The 18,265-nt window shown below is 37.5% G+C and overlaps 6 protein-coding genes across 17 annotated transcripts; 3 read left to right on the top strand and 3 right to left on the bottom strand.

The window, feature by feature from the left end:
- Window positions 1-1,242: 1,242 nt before the first annotated feature.
- LOC147945967 (uncharacterized) lies at window positions 1,243-1,818 on the top strand. The gene is made up of 2 exons (XM_087509625.1): window positions 1,243-1,697; window positions 1,791-1,818. The coding sequence occupies exons 1-2, from the start codon at window positions 1,258-1,260 to the stop codon at window positions 1,816-1,818; spliced, it is 468 nt and encodes a 155-aa protein (XP_087365751.1). The 5' UTR covers window positions 1,243-1,257.
- A 2,138-nt stretch (window positions 1,819-3,956) lies between these two features.
- On the bottom strand, window positions 3,957-9,165 carry LOC104780573 (PH, RCC1 and FYVE domains-containing protein 1-like). 4 transcript variants are annotated; one of them, XM_087511372.1, is made up of 9 exons: window positions 8,760-9,165; window positions 8,409-8,662; window positions 8,238-8,324; window positions 8,048-8,137; window positions 7,875-7,955; window positions 7,586-7,777; window positions 5,334-7,496; window positions 5,103-5,249; window positions 3,957-5,031 (listed from the first exon to the last, which is right to left on the bottom strand). In XM_087511372.1, exons 2-9 carry the CDS (start codon window positions 8,454-8,456, stop codon window positions 4,972-4,974), a joined length of 2,868 nt encoding a protein of 955 aa, XP_087367498.1. In that variant the 5' UTR covers window positions 8,457-8,662; window positions 8,760-9,165; the 3' UTR covers window positions 3,957-4,971. The 4 variants fall into 4 exon arrangements, with proteins under 4 accessions (XP_087367498.1, XP_087367499.1, XP_087367496.1 ...); XM_087511373.1 differs by having other exon boundaries at window positions 8,409-8,630; window positions 8,760-9,144; XM_087511370.1 differs by having other exon boundaries at window positions 7,842-7,955; window positions 8,760-9,097.
- Window positions 3,963-8,314, top strand: LOC104780572 (pectinesterase 3). Of its 2 annotated transcripts, XR_015597432.1 has the most exons (3): window positions 3,963-4,744; window positions 5,400-5,616; window positions 5,730-8,314. XR_015597432.1 is itself a non-coding variant. In XM_010505070.2 (2 exons), exon 1 carries the CDS (start codon window positions 4,000-4,002, stop codon window positions 4,726-4,728), a length of 729 nt encoding a protein of 242 aa, XP_010503372.1. In that variant the 5' UTR covers window positions 3,963-3,999; the 3' UTR covers window positions 4,729-4,744; window positions 5,400-8,314. The 2 variants fall into 2 exon arrangements, 1 of the variants encoding a protein (XP_010503372.1); XM_010505070.2 differs by having other exon boundaries at window positions 5,400-8,314.
- A 214-nt stretch (window positions 9,166-9,379) lies between the features above and the next one.
- Window positions 9,380-10,425, bottom strand: LOC104780571 (protein BUNDLE SHEATH DEFECTIVE 2, chloroplastic). The gene is made up of 4 exons (XM_010505068.3): window positions 10,078-10,425; window positions 9,921-9,981; window positions 9,735-9,831; window positions 9,380-9,641 (listed from the first exon to the last, which is right to left on the bottom strand). The coding sequence occupies exons 1-4, from the start codon at window positions 10,399-10,401 to the stop codon at window positions 9,563-9,565; spliced, it is 561 nt and encodes a 186-aa protein (XP_010503370.2). The 5' UTR covers window positions 10,402-10,425; the 3' UTR covers window positions 9,380-9,562.
- A 658-nt stretch (window positions 10,426-11,083) lies between these two features.
- LOC104780570 (transcription factor bHLH47) lies at window positions 11,084-12,982 on the bottom strand. Its single transcript, XM_010505067.3, has 5 exons — window positions 12,779-12,982; window positions 12,332-12,434; window positions 12,120-12,223; window positions 11,876-12,003; window positions 11,084-11,765 (listed from the first exon to the last, which is right to left on the bottom strand). The coding sequence occupies exons 2-5, from the start codon at window positions 12,391-12,393 to the stop codon at window positions 11,316-11,318; spliced, it is 744 nt and encodes a 247-aa protein (XP_010503369.1). The 5' UTR covers window positions 12,394-12,434; window positions 12,779-12,982; the 3' UTR covers window positions 11,084-11,315.
- On the top strand, window positions 12,720-16,408 carry LOC104780568 (uncharacterized). 8 transcript variants are annotated; one of them, XM_019244656.2, is made up of 12 exons: window positions 12,720-13,117; window positions 13,583-13,991; window positions 14,114-14,267; window positions 14,370-14,426; window positions 14,547-14,590; window positions 14,687-14,755; window positions 14,897-14,989; window positions 15,065-15,169; window positions 15,249-15,326; window positions 15,460-15,588; window positions 15,672-15,777; window positions 15,873-16,408. In XM_019244656.2, the coding sequence occupies exons 5-12, from the start codon at window positions 14,564-14,566 to the stop codon at window positions 16,061-16,063; spliced, it is 798 nt and encodes a 265-aa protein (XP_019100201.1). In that variant the 5' UTR covers window positions 12,720-13,117; window positions 13,583-13,991; window positions 14,114-14,267; window positions 14,370-14,426; window positions 14,547-14,563; the 3' UTR covers window positions 16,064-16,408. The 8 variants fall into 8 exon arrangements, 4 of the variants coding, with proteins under 4 accessions (XP_019100201.1, XP_010503368.1, XP_087367500.1 ...); XM_010505066.3 differs by having other exon boundaries at window positions 12,727-13,117; window positions 14,528-14,590; XR_015597429.1 differs by having other exon boundaries at window positions 12,875-13,117; window positions 14,528-14,590; window positions 15,416-15,588.
- Window positions 16,409-18,265: the final 1,857 nt, after the last annotated feature.

Raw genomic sequence — 18,265 nt, 5'->3', positions numbered from 1 at the left:
AAGGAGTATGGCAAAGGAGCATACCAAGCATTCTACTTGCAGGATGGGTTTCTATTTAGAAACAAGCGGTTGTGTATTCCTCAAGGTTCCATGCGGGAATTGATACTCACTGAAGCACATGGTGGAGGTTTGATGGGTCACTTTGGTGTCGACAAAACCTTGGTTGTGGTAATGGAACACTTCTTTTGGCCCCATCTGAAGAAAGATGTTGAGAGATTTTGTGCTCGATGCATTGTTTGTCACAAAGCAAAATCCAGGTTACATCCTCATGGTCTTTACTTACCATTACCTATTCCTAACGCCCCTTGGGTAGATATTTCTATGGACTTTGTCTTAGGATTGCCAAAGATTAAACACAATGATTAAATCTTTGTTGTTGTGGACCGGTTCTCCAAGATGGCACACTTCATCCCATGTGACAAGACCAACGATGCGACGAAAACCGCAAATTTGTTCTTCAAGGAAGTGGTGCGTCTCCATGGAATCCCAAGGACAATAGTCTCTGATCGTGACACCAAGTTCTTGAGTCACTTTTGAAAGACACTTTGGAGAAAGTTAGGTACCAAGCTTCTATTCTCTACAACATGTCATCCCCAAACGGATGGACAAACTGAAGTGGTAAACCAAACTCTCTCTACTTTACTTAGAGCCACTCTTGGTAAAAATATGGCAACATGGGTTGATTGTATACCTTTTATCGAGTTTGCTTATAATCGTGCTGTCCACTCGGCTACAAAATTATCTCCTTTCGAGATAGTCTATGGAATTAACCCTTTGTCTCCATTAGATTTAGCACCATTGCCTCAGATAGAACAGGTTTGCCAAGATGGGCTAAGAAGAGGAGAAATCATCAAGAAGTTACATGACAAGGCCAAAGCAAATTTGGAAAAGAAGAATGCCGACAACAAACGCAAGGCTGATCGGGGAAGAAAGGAGATGTTATTCAAACCGGGAGATTGGGTTTGGTTGCATATGAGGCCTGAGAGATTTCCAACACAATGAGCTTCTAAGTTATCACCAAGAGGCGACGGTCCATTTAAAGTTCTTGAGAAGATCAATGACAATGCCTACCGTTTGGAGCTACCAAATGAGATAAAAATTTTTCACACTTTTAATGTAGCTGACTTGTCTGCTTATGATCCAGGAGATTCAGTTTTGAGGACAAAACCTTCTCAAGAGGGAGGGAATGATGCGGTCATCGATCCTACAAACCAAACCGTTGAACCAGATCCTGTACCAGAAGTACGAGAAGGCCCTATGACACGATCAAAGGCTAAACAGCTAAGGACGAGGTTTAACCTAGCCGTTCAAGACATTGTAAGCTCCCTAGAGCTGAAGGACGTCAACTGGTCTGTACCACCATCATGCCACCATAATGGACATGATCACATTACCGAGGAAGAGCTTTCTGAAGCCTTCACCCAAATGAGCCTTGATCAGACCAGTTTCCCAGGTATGAAACCTCTTTTGGCAGGTCAAGGAACCTCAAGAATCCAAGAGAAGACATTGGAGCTGCAAGAGACGTGTGATACAAGCTACACCTCTGATAGCAATCAAGAGAGTGAAGATCAAGACCAAGACATAGAGGACATGTACGAGCATCAAGAGACTGATCAAGATACTGTAGAGGAACTCCAAGAAGACCCCTACTTCAATAAACAAGCCAACAATCAAGTACAAGACAAGAACCCTGAAGTAGCACAGCGAGTAGTACAAGAAGTGATTCAGAGAACATCAATTGGGCTTAGATCGCATCTAGGTAAGTCTTATTCAATATTTTCGATCCTTGCAGGTCCCACCAACCCCAACAACGGCTAGAAGACTTGCTCATCAAGAGAGATCAAGTCTACTTTAGCATTTTCTTTTATTAGTTTATTTACTTTCCAAAAACAATGGTTTTGTGTTTGATTTTATTTGCTTTCATTTGTTGCATTTATTTCGGCCTTAGGGCTAGCTGAAGGACTTTTATAATGTCCCCCTGCAACAGTTGTACGATTTTTTACCTTTGATTATCAATAAAATACTGAATTTTCTTACTTTTTCTCTTTAAGTGTTCTTGAGAGAATAAACTTGTTCTTTGTCTTGTGTGTGAGATTCCACAAGGCTAAGTTCGTGTACTGTATCAGAGACCAATCACATCTCTGTGGTGTACTTCAGTCCGCCAGCACTTCCCCCTTTATCGATCCCACACGAGAGAAGCGACCGCCATCGTGTCAGATCTACATCATCGACCATCTTTCCTTCACAAGAGAGAAGCGACTGCCAGCTTGTGGAGCCATCATCTCTATCTCGGTATAAGACTCACCACCGAGTCTTGTATCATAATGGGTGAGAGATAGTTTTTGTACTGTGAGCTCTTCTCCAATTGTGTATGTTAATTCAGACAGATTGATCTTAGCATGGAAGACTTCTCCCATATTTGTAGCTTTAGAAAGTAAACTAAACAATGTTAAAAAGAACAGAAAATGAACAAACCTAAATATCAAAATTTTAAGAATAATTTTACATTAAACTAATTCTAATATTGAAAATTGATTTTGGTTTTAGTTAAGCTAATGCAACTACAACATTGTTTTTTGTATGTATTGTTGTGCTTGTTATGTAGGCATGACAATTTTGTTAGATTATATATAGGTAAATATTAGAAAATGGTTTTTTTTTTAAAGAATAATTTGGATTACACATGTATTTGAATAAATATCAAATTTTTAAGAATAATATTTATATGATTCTAAAGAGAAAACATTTTTGAAAAAATTGTATTAGAAAATGCACATCTTTAACATTTCCCAATTTTTGAAGGCATAGATTTACTTGAGAAGAGTCATGTTCATATCGTTAGCCTAAAACTGTAATAATTAGGTTAGTCATATGCTCACGGATTATGCTTTACTTGTCATGTTTTGTTGTTCCGCAATCTTTCAAAATTCTGGTTACGGACAAACTCAAACTATGATTTTAGATTATCTGATCTAAAACCATAGTTTAAACACATAATGATAATAGCCGTTAAGTGATCGAAAAATACAGCTTTGAAACAAAAACATTAGTTCAAAACTTCGATATTTGAAGTCACAATTTTTTTTTCTATACACAAGAATAGAAGACGTGGATTTGCAGAAATCTATCTAAATTGTTATTGGTTACCAATATTATATTTGAAAATAATTTGGACAAAAAATATCTCTTTTGGTGTCTAATATCAAAAATATCTATTTAGCTTTCTATTTTAATAAATACTCCTCATTAAATTCAAAAATTTTATAAAATTTATCAAGTTTTATAAAGTCTATAAAGTACATTTGGATGATTATTATTACCTGACTAGTTCAACCACAGCGTTTGCGGTTGCATTTGCGGGAGATTGTGGAAGCGGGTGGTTGCAATTTCAAGCGTTATTAAATGTTTTGAATGATTAGTTTAGCATTTTAAAATGGATGAATTTGCGGGAGTTTACGACTGATTGACTAACGGGTGCAATAGCGGTTAAATGACATGATTTATTTGAGAAGAATCATGTTCATATCGTTAGAGTAAAACTGTAATACAGTAATTAGGTTAGTCTTATGCTTTGCTTGTCATGTTACCTATTTGTTGTTCCGCAATCTCTCAAAATTCTGGTTACCGACAAAATCAAACCAATACAGAAGCATAAATATGACTTTATATTATGTGATCTAGAACTATGATTTAAACCCATAGTTTGAAGTTTGAACAAATAATAATAGTAGCCGTTAGATCGAATAATACAACTTTGAAATATTATAATTTTAACTGTTAGCACACACAAAAAAAAAAAAAATAATTTGTTAAAAACTTGGATTTTTGAAGTTACATTTTTTTTTTTTAGTTTTTTTATACATAAGAATAGAAGACGTGTGGAAGTTAGAGATACGTTGTGGACTTTGGGGCTTATGAAAATGCCTACAAAAGCTTCAATTTTTTCAACCTTCTTTGACTTTTTATTTCTCATCTCTCCCCAAAAAAATCACAGATCCAATGGAGTCGATCAACACCATGAAAGGCTACGGCAAAGTATCAGATCAAGAAAACCAAGTTCATCACCATTCTCCACTTCCCAAACCATCTTCATCTTCTTACCGTAAAACCCTAATCGCCACCGTCTCAGTCGTATCTCTCCTCTTAATCCTCGCCGTCGTCGCTTTAACCGCCGGAGCTTTCACTCACTCTCCTTCTCCCTCTCCACCACACCATCCTCCTATCTCCTCCGCTTCTCTCAAGACAGTCTGCGCCGTGACGCGTTACCCAGAGACCTGTTTCGATTCTTTGTCTTCTTCTCTCAACGAATCTGATTCGAAACTGAGCCCTGAATCAATCCTGGAGCTTTCTCTTCGAGCCGCGTCTAAGGAAGTCTCGAGACTCTCTGTATCATTCCGATCAATCAACGATATGCCTGAGGACGCGGCGGTTGGTGATTGCGTGAAGCTTTACACCGACGCGCTGAGTCAAATCAACGAGTCGGTGTCTGAGATCGGGAAGGAGAAGAATAAGGGAGGGACCTGGTTGACGAAAGAAGTCGTCGGAGATGTGAAGACGTGGATCAGCGCCGCTATGACCGACGGTGAGACTTGTTCCGATGGGATTGAAGAAATGGGAACAGTTGTTGGGAATGAGATCAAGAAAGAGATGGAGATGGCTAATCAGATGATGAGTATTAGCTTGGCCATTGTTAGCCAAATGAAGAAGCTTTTGGTGATACTTCACTAAACCAAATCACAAAAAGGTTGGAACTTTTTTCTCTTGTTTGTCAATTTCGAAATTCATATGTAAGTGTTTGTGTTGTGAGCTCTCTGTTTCTTGGCTCTGCTCTGTAAGTAATTACTAATTACTACATTTGCTTTTGTTTTTGGTATATGTAATTTGACAAAAAATGAGAAATCTTGTATTTTACATTCTCAATCTATTCACTTACTTTGATCAAGATTAGAGGTTGTTCTCTATAGTTTTAAATCAAAATGAGCTTCGGCGTCTCTTTGTGTTGTCTACTTCGTTCTTGGTTGCGTTCATCAACTGGAATGAGAAAAGTATAGGGTTGAGAATCATATATTATCAAAGTAGGACTAGGAAATGATGAAATGTACCTGCAGAGTTAGGGACCTAACTATCTCTTCTGAAGATTTGATCTTCTCTGCATCATCCTGCGCCATTAACACCGCAACTTCGAGTTTCTTTGAAGTCATTCCCAGTTCATCTTCTAGTTCTTTTGATTTTAGGGTAAGCTCTTCCACCTGAGTAGTTGTTATAGTTTTTTACTTGTCTTTCCATCCACAACCTACATTTGATTCAATACCAGTTTAAATGGTTGGACTAACCTGTGCTTTGAGTACTGATATTTCATGGCTCAGGCACTGATTGGATTTCTTTGGCCCTTCTTGTAGTAAATCATGATCTGTAATGTCGGCGGTGATGTCGGAAGTTGTAGCAACGGATTCAACCGGGCTGGATTTTATTGACAAAGGAAACAACTCAACAGAACCTCTACGTGAAAACGGGATACCAGAAGTCACTGAGTGTCTTATAAGAGAGGATGTGTCTGATTTTGAAGCGCAATGCTTGGTGCGTTGTTTGCCTTCTTGGCTAACTGAATCAAAAGAGGTAAGCCTGGAGAGTTGCCGTATGCCTTTCATGTTAAAACTACCTTTAGTATCCAAATTTGAGTGACTCGACGATGAGCAGCTTGCTCCTGAAGTTTCACCAATGGTTTTCAGGTCCGGGATCTTAGTTTGTCTGAAGTAATCAAATGAGTCCACCCTAAGAAGCTGACGCTGCGGTGTTATGCCAATGTCGTCCATCTCGTTACAGCTAGATTGTAGACTTGCATTTGAAAATCTGGCACTATTCGCCGGGGTTATTAAAGATTCTCTAACTCCTTCGAGTTTGATATAGCAGTCATCACAAACACGGTAAGGCCTGTTAGTTTTGGGAGCCATGGCCGCTGCTAAGGATTTCTTACTAGTGCATGAATTACAGAAGACACTCCCACAGTTATAACAGTTGTGGAGCTTCCTCATGTAATTAAAAGGATGGCGACAACCGGAGCACCTAGAACTGTCAGTACCCGTAATTGGTTTGTGAAGACAAATGGTTGCTGTGTAATTAGAACCACACACCACTTTCCTCACTTGTTTACCTTTCAAAGCTTTCACAAGAGTCGGCGTGCTTCTATGTTCGGTGTCTCCGTGCCCGAGCTGTCCGTTTGATCCTTTTCCCCAAGTGTAGACCTCAGCTTTTGCGTTCAAAACCGCGATATGGTGAAACCCGCAAGCCACTTCTTGGACAAAACTCTTTCCTAGACCCCCTTCAATGCAAGAAGGAGCTCTCACAGCATTATCTTGACTCGGATCAGCAATTCCCATTGCGTAAACTTGTCCAGACACAGAGAGAGCAATGGTAATGCTCTGACCACAAGCTACCTGCTGAAAGCTAGTTGTATCCAGTTCAGTTACACAAGATGGGATTAGTCTAGACTCTATATCACCATGTCCGAGTCTCCCATCGTCTCCATCACCCCAAGTAAAGAGCTTTCCTGATGATGTGGCCTCACCGAAAACACTGACAACAGCAGCTGAATGCCAAACACCACAAGCTGTCTTTATCGTTCTGCAGCCACTTAGCGCATCGACTTCTCTAGGTATGTTTGTGCTTATACGATCACCATGCCCAAGCGCACCAAAAGTACCATCACCAAATGTAAACAGCTTACCTTCTGATGTCACAAAAGCTGTATGCCAAGGTCCGCAAGATATAGTTTTAACATTTATACCCTCCATCTGACCAAGGATTCGTACTGGTTTCCAATGGCTAGCTTCACTACCAAGTCCAAGGAGACCAGCATTATGTGCTCCATCGCCCCAAGCATACAAATCCCCTGAGGCTGTTACAGCACAAGTATGAAATTCTCCACAGTCAGCTGACTCCACAGGTGCTCCGTCAAATTCATCGATAAGTTTTGGATGTGGAACGTAGGAACAAACTCCATGTCCTAACCTTCCACCAGATTCGTCTCCCCAGCTGTACAGCTGTCCCTGCTTTGTGACTAACACTGCATAATTGGTGCCGCAAGAAATACTCTGGGCATCAAGGGCCACATGTGATTTCAGGACTTTGGGCAAAAAAGACTCAGTCGTTAGAGAAGAGCTGCTGCTACTTTTGTGCATACCACCTCCTAATAGCCCATCTCCAATACTTTCTCCCCAAACGAAGACATCACAGAGAGACTTCAAGTCTTCAAAAGAAGATCCTTGACTAGATGAGCTCACTGCGCTGGAAATGCTATATTTACATGTATCAACGGCAGGGGAGTGATTAGTAGATCGATTCTCTATAGCCTCTGGAGGCGAAGTATGAGGTTTATGGATCAGTTCGTCCAAAGAGAGTGCCTTTAGTACTGCAGTTTGTGACAAAACCTCTGAGAAAACTTTCCCCAGTCTCTGTGGAGTGTTGCTGTGAGATCCTGAGGCCTTTTTTGCATGTTCCTGCGAAAGTGCCAGATGAAACAAGAAGATATTAAGTAGTAAATAACCTGATGGTGCTCTCATGAAGAAAGAAAATAACCAACAAAAACCTCGTAGCTTGTGTCACTGCTGACGGATCTAATGTTGGATGTAGCGTTCTTGCTCGTACTACTTTGTTCTCCATTGTCAGGAGCAAGACTGCGGCTTCTTGAGTGAAGTACCAATGCAGAAGAGTTGTTTCGTGAGAGAAGAGCTCGAAGGGTAGTGAGCCAGAACTCAGCTTCATCCTTGTCCTTACATACCTATCCATGAGGATTAGTAGTGAAAACACCTCAATGGAGATTATAGATTCAGTAGTGAGAACACCTTAAAAAGACCACAGGGGGGCAAAATACAAACCAAATCCAGAGACCGGTCGCCATATATAAGAGAGAAGGATTGATATTCCTTGGTGGGTTGAGGATATCGTCGGAAAACTGCCTGGAAAAGTTCTTACAAGAACATTCGTTTGTTGAGAAAAAGATGCAGCAAAACTGTTACCAGATAAATGATATTCATACAATTTAACTTACAGTTCGCTGTCCAGGTATGATCCTTGTCACGGAACTCAGGTTAAGACGTTTCTCCTTTTTGCCATAATACCATAACAAATATATTTCATCCTGCAAAGCAGTTGAGAAAAGCTCACTATCAAACACACAATCTTCAGCCACATACTATGTTTGTGCATTTGTAAAGAAACTGAATGTTTATGAATGGTACGCTTGAAAGCCGAAAAGGGTAGAATTTAGGCTTTCCACGGCGTCCGTATTTCAATAGATAGGCCCCTTTCTTCAGAATTGCTATCGCCTGCAACCAAGTTTTATGTCAAACACTGAATCAAACTATAGAGAGATTTAAGATAACCTTGACCCAAAAAAAACTTAAGCAAACCTGCTCATTCTCCCTCTCTGTGGGAATATTTCTCTGGAAACAAGCCATTCCAAGTATTAAGATAGTTGTGATTACAACAGCAAACTGGAAAAAGTGCACCAGATGATTCCAATGCTCGCCCCATATAATTTAAAACCCCTTTTTCCTTGGATTCCCAAAGTTCCTTATCCTAAAGCCTTGCAATCGAATATCTCATCACGACTTAACAAGTGCTGATTTCTCCTATGGAATCACATTTTGTGTTCGTCATATTCCTTAATTATTAAGTAGGAAGCAGGGATACCATAACAAAGACAGGGATCAGTAATCTGTATTAATAATACGATGACACGAATGATCATTGACGCATACCTAGTTCCTTCCTTGGTTCACACGCCACAATTCCAAAAGAAAAACTTTATTGTTTCTGGAACAAATCTAACTGAAATTACGCAACAAACAGATGTTGTTGAGAGCCAGAGGAGGAGCTCCTAGCAATCCAATGGGTGGTGACGAACTAATAATTACCCCTAATCCTACCCTTTTCTGGCTTTCCTCGTCTAGGTTTCTGGCTTAATAACGAGGAGAATCAGACAGATTTGTAATGGGGGGAGCGAGAGGAAAAGCGAAAACACAAGAACGAGATTATGACCCAGCGACGACGACGACAACAACAGGAACAGGTAAGAGAAAAAGGTCCTTTTTTTTTTATTGTTGGTCTCAGATGCGTTTATCTGTTATTTACAGTTGTTTCCATTTCTTTTTTTTTTTCAGGTGCAATGTTTTATTTTCAGTTTATTCAAAACTATGTTCCTGTTTTTATTAGATATACTAGAATAGTAGAATGATATAAAACATTATATTTCAATGTAAATAGAACATAACTCTATATTAAATCTTCTCCAAAGTCCAAACCATTTCAACTTTTCCATCTAAAAGTAAAATCACATGGGTGGCTATACCATCAACATAACTATATAGAGGTGCTATAGTGGTGTAAACATAACAATATTTAATTTTTTGTAGAAGAAAAATTCTGAAAAACAACAATGCAATAAGAGTCTGGTGTGCAATAAAACAAATAAGTAATACAAGGTGGTTTAGAAGAGCATTGAAAAAGAGGGAAAGATTTTACTTCTTCTAAGGTTTTATAAGAGAGTGTTGAAGCTTTTCTACTACTCATCGAAGGTGCTCAAGAACCCACCAAGGAAACCAGCTCCATTGCACTCCCCACACAACACCTCCTTTTTACCTCTGCCCACAAGATAATTACCAAAAAAATATATTAAGTAAATGAGTTTTTGTTTTGTAAGGAAGAAGAAAGAAAGGAGATAAGATTTTGCAAACCTGCAAAGCCAACAGAGTGCACCAGCTTTGAACTGTCCATTGAAATGATCAATCAAATTCACACCACCTCCTTTGCATTGAGAACATGCCACACAACCTTTTGAAAACATTTACACAAAAACCTATTACTAACCAATTCAGAAGTATATATAAACTACGAGGATTATAAACCGGGTAAGAACTTACCATTCCCTTCACAATTTGAACAAACTATGCTGTTTGTTTTAGTGCCACTACTGTTTGTGGCCTATTTATCACCAAAAGATTAGATTTTTAATCAACGAAATGGTAAATGAGTAAGAAAATTTGATAGAGAAGAACAGAGATTGGATAAAAATCTAACCTTAATCTCAAAGCTTTGGGATTTGGTAGAAGTCTGAAGCAGCTCTCTCTTCTGGACCAAGGACGAGGTGTTATCATTGGTTGAGAAGAAGTGAGTAGGCTTAGAACTTTTGCTAGGAGATTGGAAGCAATAGGTCGGAGGAGAAGAGAAGAAGCATAGTGAATTCGCCATTTTTTTCTGTTTTCTGATTCTTCTTACCCACTCGATAGCAGATAAGATGATGGCTCTCTCACTTCTCTTTACCAAATCCTTTCCTTTAACCAATCCAAAACCAGAACCACTTAACCGGTTTTCTTTAGACCAAAACCCAATTTCACATTTCATTTGCTCTTTTTTTTTTTTTTTTATATAAGCTTTGTTCTTTTGTTGTTTTAGGTGTTGTTCGTTTGGTGAACCAGATGTAGTATCTGGATGCAGATGCATGTTATTGTTTATTTAGTGACAATTAAAAAAGGAATTGAATTAGGTATTTGGATGAGTTTTGAAAACTCATACAAAAAAAGCTGAATTTCTGGATGAGTTTTATTGGAGTTTGGATGAGGTAAACTCATCCATAATTGGTAAAAATGCAAAATCTCATTTTCTCGTTAAAAGCACAAAATCTTATTTTCCCGTCAAAACTGCAAAATTACATTTTTTCACCAAAAACATAAAAATACAAATTATGTTTTCATGCCAAAACCGCAAAATTACGTTTTCCCACCAAAACCAGAAAATCTCGTTTTCGCTCCAAACCGCAAAATCTCGTTTTCTTGCCAAAAATGCCAAAAACGCAAAAATCTGGTTTTTTCTCCAAACCGCAAAAACTTATTTTCTTACCAAAAATGCCAAAAAGGCAAAAACACAGAAACTCGTTTTCCTACCAAAACCGCATTTGCTCTTTCACATTTTAGTTTCCATTTCATTTGCTCTTTTCTTTTTTTGTCAACCATTTTGCTCTTTTCTATAAAGCGATCTTATTCAGTGTGTTGTTTTAGTATCTTACGAGAAGAGTAAATGACAAAGGTTAGAGCTAAGTTACTTATTTTTTACTCAAACGACCCATAAAGGCCATAGCTTCCTTATCCTATGAACAAACCACGTCAAAAACAAGAAATGGCAAGGCCAAACCCACAAGGACATTAGACGATGTTAAAAAAATAAATTACAAAAACCAGGGTCCTTCTTCACAAGTTGCCCTGTCTCTGTTTCCTGTGTAAACCCTCGTGTTGCTTCTCCTTGTGGAGCCACCCAAGACTTCATTCATTGGCTTTCAGCCGCTCTCCAAGTAGCCGAGAAGACCACGAGTCAGCTGCACTAGCATACCTTGGACACGGCTTACTCACGTTTGAGGTATTATTATAAATTAAAGGCGTTTGTGTCTGCACATGCCCTGTCATGTCTGAAATATCTTGTGTCTGGTGATCAGGTTGGATGGGAAGGACAAGAACTGTTGCAGGAGGATGAAGAGTTGCAGCAGATTGTTGAAAACCAGGGCCTTGGAAAATGGGAAGTCCTGGAAACTGAGATGCAAGTTCAGGATGTGGTTGCTGTTGTTGATAAAGATGATGGTGGTACGCGGGAGCATGAGAGGTGTTCAAGTCGGGTTTCAACTGATTCGCTTTTGCTTCTATCTCGCTCTGTAGTTTCGAGATCTCGGTCTCGAGCACTGAAGTTTCTTCCTTCAGCTCATTCTTCTCTGTGGTTACCTACACAACAACACCAGTTTCAATCAACAAGACAGATTGAGACAAACATCTAAACAAAGATTTCATATAGAAACACAAAGCAATGAGCATATATACAGAAAGTGGCTTACATAGCTAGATTCAGAGAGGAGAGAAGCGTGCTCCTTTCTAAGAGACTCAATTTGACCAAAGACGTCCTTCAGGAATCTAGTAGCTTCACATAGTATGGAAGCTTTACCACTGTTCTGTTGATTCAGTTCTGAGACAAGAGAAAATGTTACCAGTTAGAAATCACAAATCACATTCACTAACATTTATATTAAGTTAAAAGCCTAACACTCAAGCAATTGTTTGAGTGAAAGATGCAAAATTTACCAAGGGTATCGGCTAATTCAATGAAAAGCTCATTCAAATGCTCACGCTTAAGCCTCTCTCGAACAGCCTTGTTAATCCTTTTGGGTACTTTACCTTTTTTACACCTGTTTTTATATACACACCAAACACAATCAATCACCATAAACCAAAATATAAAAAGGGTTCCATAATCTAAATACGAGAATCCTTTTCTTGAAAGATGATTCACACACCTTTCATCAGCAGTAGTAGCATTTGCTTCATCAGACGATGTAGAAGGAGATTTCGATACCATCCTTAACCAATTGTAAGAAGTAAGATTCTCTGTCAAGTCACCTGAAATGAGAGATAAAAGATGATTAAAATGAATCCGACAAATCATTCATTCATCTTTGTATAATCAATCAATCAATCAATCAACCCCTAATGTCACACAAACCCACCAACGAACATAGAAACATAAGAGCAACCAAAAAGAAAAAAAAAACTTTGGTGTGATTTTTGATTCCTCAAAACTCAAGAAGTGCTTTTAGATTCTCAAAACTTTAATAAACCATCATGTCAAATCAAAAAACAGTGAAGAATTATCAAAATAAATATGACGGCCAATAAGTTCTCCCCACAGCTCAAATCGAACGTACAAAAAGACTCAGAAAAAGAGGAAATAAAAAAAAAAGTACCTTTCTATCTTTCTCCGGTGAAGAAGCTCGTCGGGAATTATTATTGTAGAGGATTTGAAAACGAGTTAGAGAAGAAGAAATAAGAAAAGCCTTATTGACGACGAGAGAAGAATCTGAGAAATTGAAGAAGGGAGAGAGGGGGGCGTGTGGGGAAAGAAAGAGGCGCGTGGAGAGCACAGAAGAAGTGGTGCGTTTTAAGTGGACACGTGAGTCCGACATGTGCCTTTCTCTTTTGCTGTTTTGTCCTTTTCTATTACGTTGCGTGCCACTAAGCAGCTCTTTGTTGCATCGACACGTCATCGTATCTTCTTCATTCTCAAGTGGAGTGCGTTTTTTCAGGTAAAGGTTAATACTACTATATTATTGGGAAAAGTGTTGAGTGTACACTCCAGCAATTTTTTACAAATCCTTTTTTTTCTCTTTTAAAACAAATTTTATTCATTTAATTAATCAAATTTACTAACAATAAAAAAAATTGTTGCTTTTGTGATTCCTAAAAGAAAACTGATATAAAAAATATATATATCTATATATATATTCTTTTTTTCTATTTGTATCATTTTTTATGATTGATAGTATAGTTTTTAATTACAATAAAAACTTGATACATAATGTACAGGCAATGGTACATGATTAGTTTATAAAAATTACAGACGGTAAAATTATTTGTATTGTTATTCTAAAAAATATATTATTTTATAATGTTTTCAATATCTTTTAAGAAAAATGGTTGTGTGCACGGCTTTAACCTTCTTTTTTTTTTTTTAATTTGTAAAACCAAACATTTTGTCTTTTACTACGAAGGGGGGAAGGGGGGGGGGGGCGTGTGGATAATAAAGGCATGGAAACGGTTCGTCGAGGGTTGGTGACGTCTGTCGTTCGGCGCTGCTGGCGTGTGCTCCCCACAAACTCGTGTATTTTTTTTAATTGTGACATTATAAACTGAACGTTCGTTCTGATTCAATAAACCGGACGGTTCAGAAACAAAATTCACAACCCGGTTTGTCCGGGTCTTCCCGGTTCGTTAGAACCAGGATTTTAGAGCGGGTCGTGGGTTTACCGGGTCCGGGTAATAAACTAATATTTTGGCCCAACCTCAAAAAGGAAGTTTCACGGCGTTTGTTGTTCGCCTTCACTCGCTTCGCTTCTACGCCGCCTTCACTCGCTCTCCTCTTGAATCAATAACATTTTCGGCAATCTCTCTTCTCCAAAGGTTTGTGTCCATCTCAAACGCACAGTGAATCTAATTGTAGAAACTTTACCTAGATCACTCTAAAATCTAACTGATCGTTCTAACAGAGAAACTTTTATAATCCCGTTTCTTCACTTGAATAGGTCTTTCTGCCCAGTCTAATTCTGGAAAAGGTTTAGTTTTTTCGGAATGGAAACGACTCAAAGAGATGAGCTTTCAAGCTTTCTAAATGTTCTTCCACCTGTGGATTTCTGTTGTGTCTATGGTTCGACATTGCACCCAAATAACCAAGATAAGGTCTTTATCTTCTCTTACAACGATCTGTGATTATCAATTCCTCTTTCTGAATCAGTTTGCTAAATTGGGTATTGGAAAAAATGCGACCTTTTGCTGTTACAGTCTAAGATGGTGGACTATATACTTGGAGTCTCTGATCCTATGAAATGGCACTCTGAGGTGAGTTGTATCTTTTTGATTATAGTTTGTTAGGTTTTGGAGCTGTTTAAAAAGCCCACATATCCTAATTGGTATTTTTTTTTTCAATTGTGTGACCCAAGAATCTGAAAATGAATTCAGATCATTATGCTTCATGGATGGTTCACCTTGGTGGAGCTAGGCTGGTATGTTTATCTTGATGTTACTTACTCTTGCATTGCTTAGACGGCTTTATCAAACACTGAACACACTGTTTTTTTTTTTGTTAATGTCCGGTATAGATTACAAACGTTGCTGATAAAGTAGGAGTTGGAGTTCACTTCAATCCATTTGTCAATTGGAACGACAGGGTAAGAACTTCCTTCAAACAATGCAGGGTTATTTAAAACATGATGAACAATCTAGTTTTCTTAATCGAAGCTTGTATATTTGTATGTAAGCTTAAGCCAATTTTTCTCGCATGATTTATTTCTTTGTGAAGCTCTTTGCAGAAACTCAAGTATGGGGTTGTTCGGATGCACGACCTAGTACAGGACATACTGGACTGGAATAGATTCTACTTGAGTGGCCGTTTACAAAAACCGGTATGTTAGTTGCTTGGTGTTCTTACTAATAACTGTAAATCATGAGATGTTTAAGGGAAGTGTCCTTGGTTGCAGGTTCATTTGCTTATTGATAATCTGGACATAGAAGATGTGAATTCTGTTAATAAGAGAGCTGCAATATCTGCTGCTCTTCTTCTCTTGCCACCAAAATTCACTGAGGTTTGTTTTCTGTTCAGTGCTGAGGAAATATTGAAGTTTCCTTAGACTGTACACTATAACTCACCGAACTCTTACACAGGAAGATCTTTACGCCAAAATATGCAGCCTTTCCTACATGGGAGACTTGCGTATGTTTTTTGCAGAGGACACTAATAAGGTTAGAGAACCAATTCCTGTTCTTGATTAGTGATTACATCAGATTGTTATAATTGTTTGCAGAACATGTATATTACTTTACTTTTTCAGGTGACTAGATTTATGATTCATTAGTTCAATCCCTTGCCTCTTAGGTGAAGAAGATTGTGAAGGGACAATTTGATCTTTTCCAGTCAATGTATAAGCCTTTTCTTGAAGAGTGTGAGACCAAAAACATATTGAGATCATCATCGGCTGAAGCTAGTCACACTAGATTAGTTCAGGTATACAGAGTGTATATTATCACCATGGATATAACTCAATCTTGAGATTGCTTTTATACCTATCCTTCTCAACATGTGAGCAGGATTCTAGCGTTTCAGCAACACGTTCGCTGGTCTCTTCTCTCCCTGCATCAGTGAGAAGCCAAATGGGGAAGTCACTCGGGGAGAAGAAAATAGTCAGTGAAACAGGTATCAACTCCGATCTTCTCTCTAGTTATATATATCCTATACAAGGAAAATGGAGTAATAACTCGTGATGGTTGAACTGGTATACATATGTATAGGTAGAGTTACGGGAGAAGTTTGTATAGGTTCAAGAGAAGAAGCTGCGAAATGTATGGAGAAAGTAATGAGGCGACGGGTAATGGTTTCTAGCGGAAGACAAGCTGTGTCTGGTTTCTTGGCTGCTGGAGCTATTAATGCAACCATGTATCTTTCCCAAAAGATGCGTAAAGCTTGGAACTCTCGGGCGTGACTCTGCAAAAACTCCCCCACGAAGGGTCTAGATGAACAAGTACTTGAGGAAAAGTTTAGACTTGTCTCCAGTAGTTGATGATTCTTTCTTTCTTTTTTTTGTTTCTAAAAAGTAACAAATCCCAAGGAGTTTTGTCTTCCAATGTCATAGATGACAGTAGAACAATAGCAACAAGGCCCACCTATATAGAGGTACATGTTAGTACATTTGGGCTTAGGTCAATGAGAGATTGAGAGCCTATTCTCTTTCTCACCAACAGTCTTTTGTGATATTTGTTGCATGAGATAAAAAAAAAAAAAGATAATGTCTTTTTAAGTAATAACAATAATCATTATTATTGATAAACACTCACTGTCATAGCAGAATCTATGGTAGTCTACTACTAGTCTAGTAAGTATGTTTGCACTTTAGGAAGCCTCAAGATTCTTCAAGTCTCAGATTCATGAACACCATGTAAAATTACTCACGTTTTAGGCACACGACAGAATCATTAAAAAAAAAAAGTACTCGTTATAGTAAGGTAAATATTTGTATGACATTATTATACTCAAAACCATCTATATATTAATTTTAAAATAGTCATTATTTAAAAATAAAAAACAACACGAATGGTTTCATTTGACCCCGTGACTAGTTGAAGGGCTGACACTTATAATCGTACATTGCTACTTCATACTTTATTGTAATTTTTTGCTATGGGTCGGGGACCAATTTTTACGTTTCCGTACGATGGTGGCTTCCAAATTTAAACCCCATGTGATCTAAAACTTACCCCAAACTGTAACTATTAAAAATTGTTTGAATCTCTCTGTCCTACAAAATCAGTTGACTAGTTTGCGTACGTTTGTCCGAATTTTAATGGCATATATTTCTCTAGCAGACTAATCCGTATAAATAACTACTACGTCAACCATAAATTTATTAAAAAATAGAAATCATTAGATATCGAAGTTAGCTATATCATCATAAAATGAGAACGTACGTGAGAATCTATAAATACAAAAAGAAAAAAATAGTGTCATCCATTAATTAATTTATTACTTAATAACATTAGATCGGAGTTAGCTAACATTTCATAATGACAACGTGAGAATTTATAAACATAGGCAAAAAAAATAGTGTTCAAAATTTTCATTTTGTAATTAAACCACCTCAACCTCCAAGTCGATTGATGTTTGATGTTTCACATCTCCCTTAGAAAGGTGTCCGAGAACAAAAAAAACGAAAATAACGTCGTTTTTTATTTATTCATGGTCTGATTACTTGTAGTAGTTTTAGTAAATTGGTGTGTTTTGCCATTTTTATTACAGTGTGAGTGCTGTGAAAAGTGTTTTTTTTTTTTTTTTAAAAGAGAGAATTTTTGTGTCAGTGAGGAAAAAAAAAGTGAACGTTGGTTAGGGAGATGATCAGATGGTGAACGTAAGGAGTAAGGTCCACACGACAATCACTGCACCTGATAACGTTTTAGGTCCCACGACTCTTACAACGCTACAGTCCTCATGTCACCACCACAATCAATCTCCCTTTCTCTCTCTCTCTCTACTTATTGAATTTGTGTATTTATAAATATATTTTATTTATTATACATTCAATGATAGTAGTATATAGTCTGCACTAACAATTAATTCACATTTATTTATATTTGTTTTCTGTCTCTATCATTTTCGTAAATTTATAATAATGTTGATGTTTTTTTACATAGAAATTATTATTTCAACTTTAGATTCCAAATAGTGATGGAACTTCACGATGGTTTGTTAATTCAACCATCGAATCCAAAAATAGGGAAAAAAATTATATTATATATGTTCAACATGTATAAGTAAATGCAAAAACAAAAACAAAAAAAAAGATTTTGAATGATGTTAGCAGATAAAGCGAACTAAATCGCTCCAACCGTTTGAACCTTAGTTAAAACAATTAATTATATTTTGGTGTACTTTGTTAGAACCTTTAGTCGAAAACGAAACAAAAATTGTGAACCATATCTTAGCACGCGTCTTTCAAACTAGATCATTCTCTAAATCGGTTAGTCTTTTGATTAACAATATTTGAAACATATATCATATACAAAAATCATGAGTGATTATTGTTTAGTGGGGACAAATGACAAAGAAGCAAAAGATAAAATGAATCATATACTAAAAAAAGAATTTAAATATATTTTCATAGCATATAAGATCACACGAGATATTTCTCTTT

Source organism: Camelina sativa, chromosome 4 (assembly GCF_030686135.1).
Source record: "Camelina sativa cultivar CO46 ecotype springtype chromosome 4, ASM3068613v1".
Lineage (NCBI taxonomy): Eukaryota > Viridiplantae > Streptophyta > Magnoliopsida > Brassicales > Brassicaceae > Camelina > Camelina sativa.
Note: the sequence above shows the minus strand (reverse complement) of the source record. Positions and strands in the feature narration are given on the sequence as shown.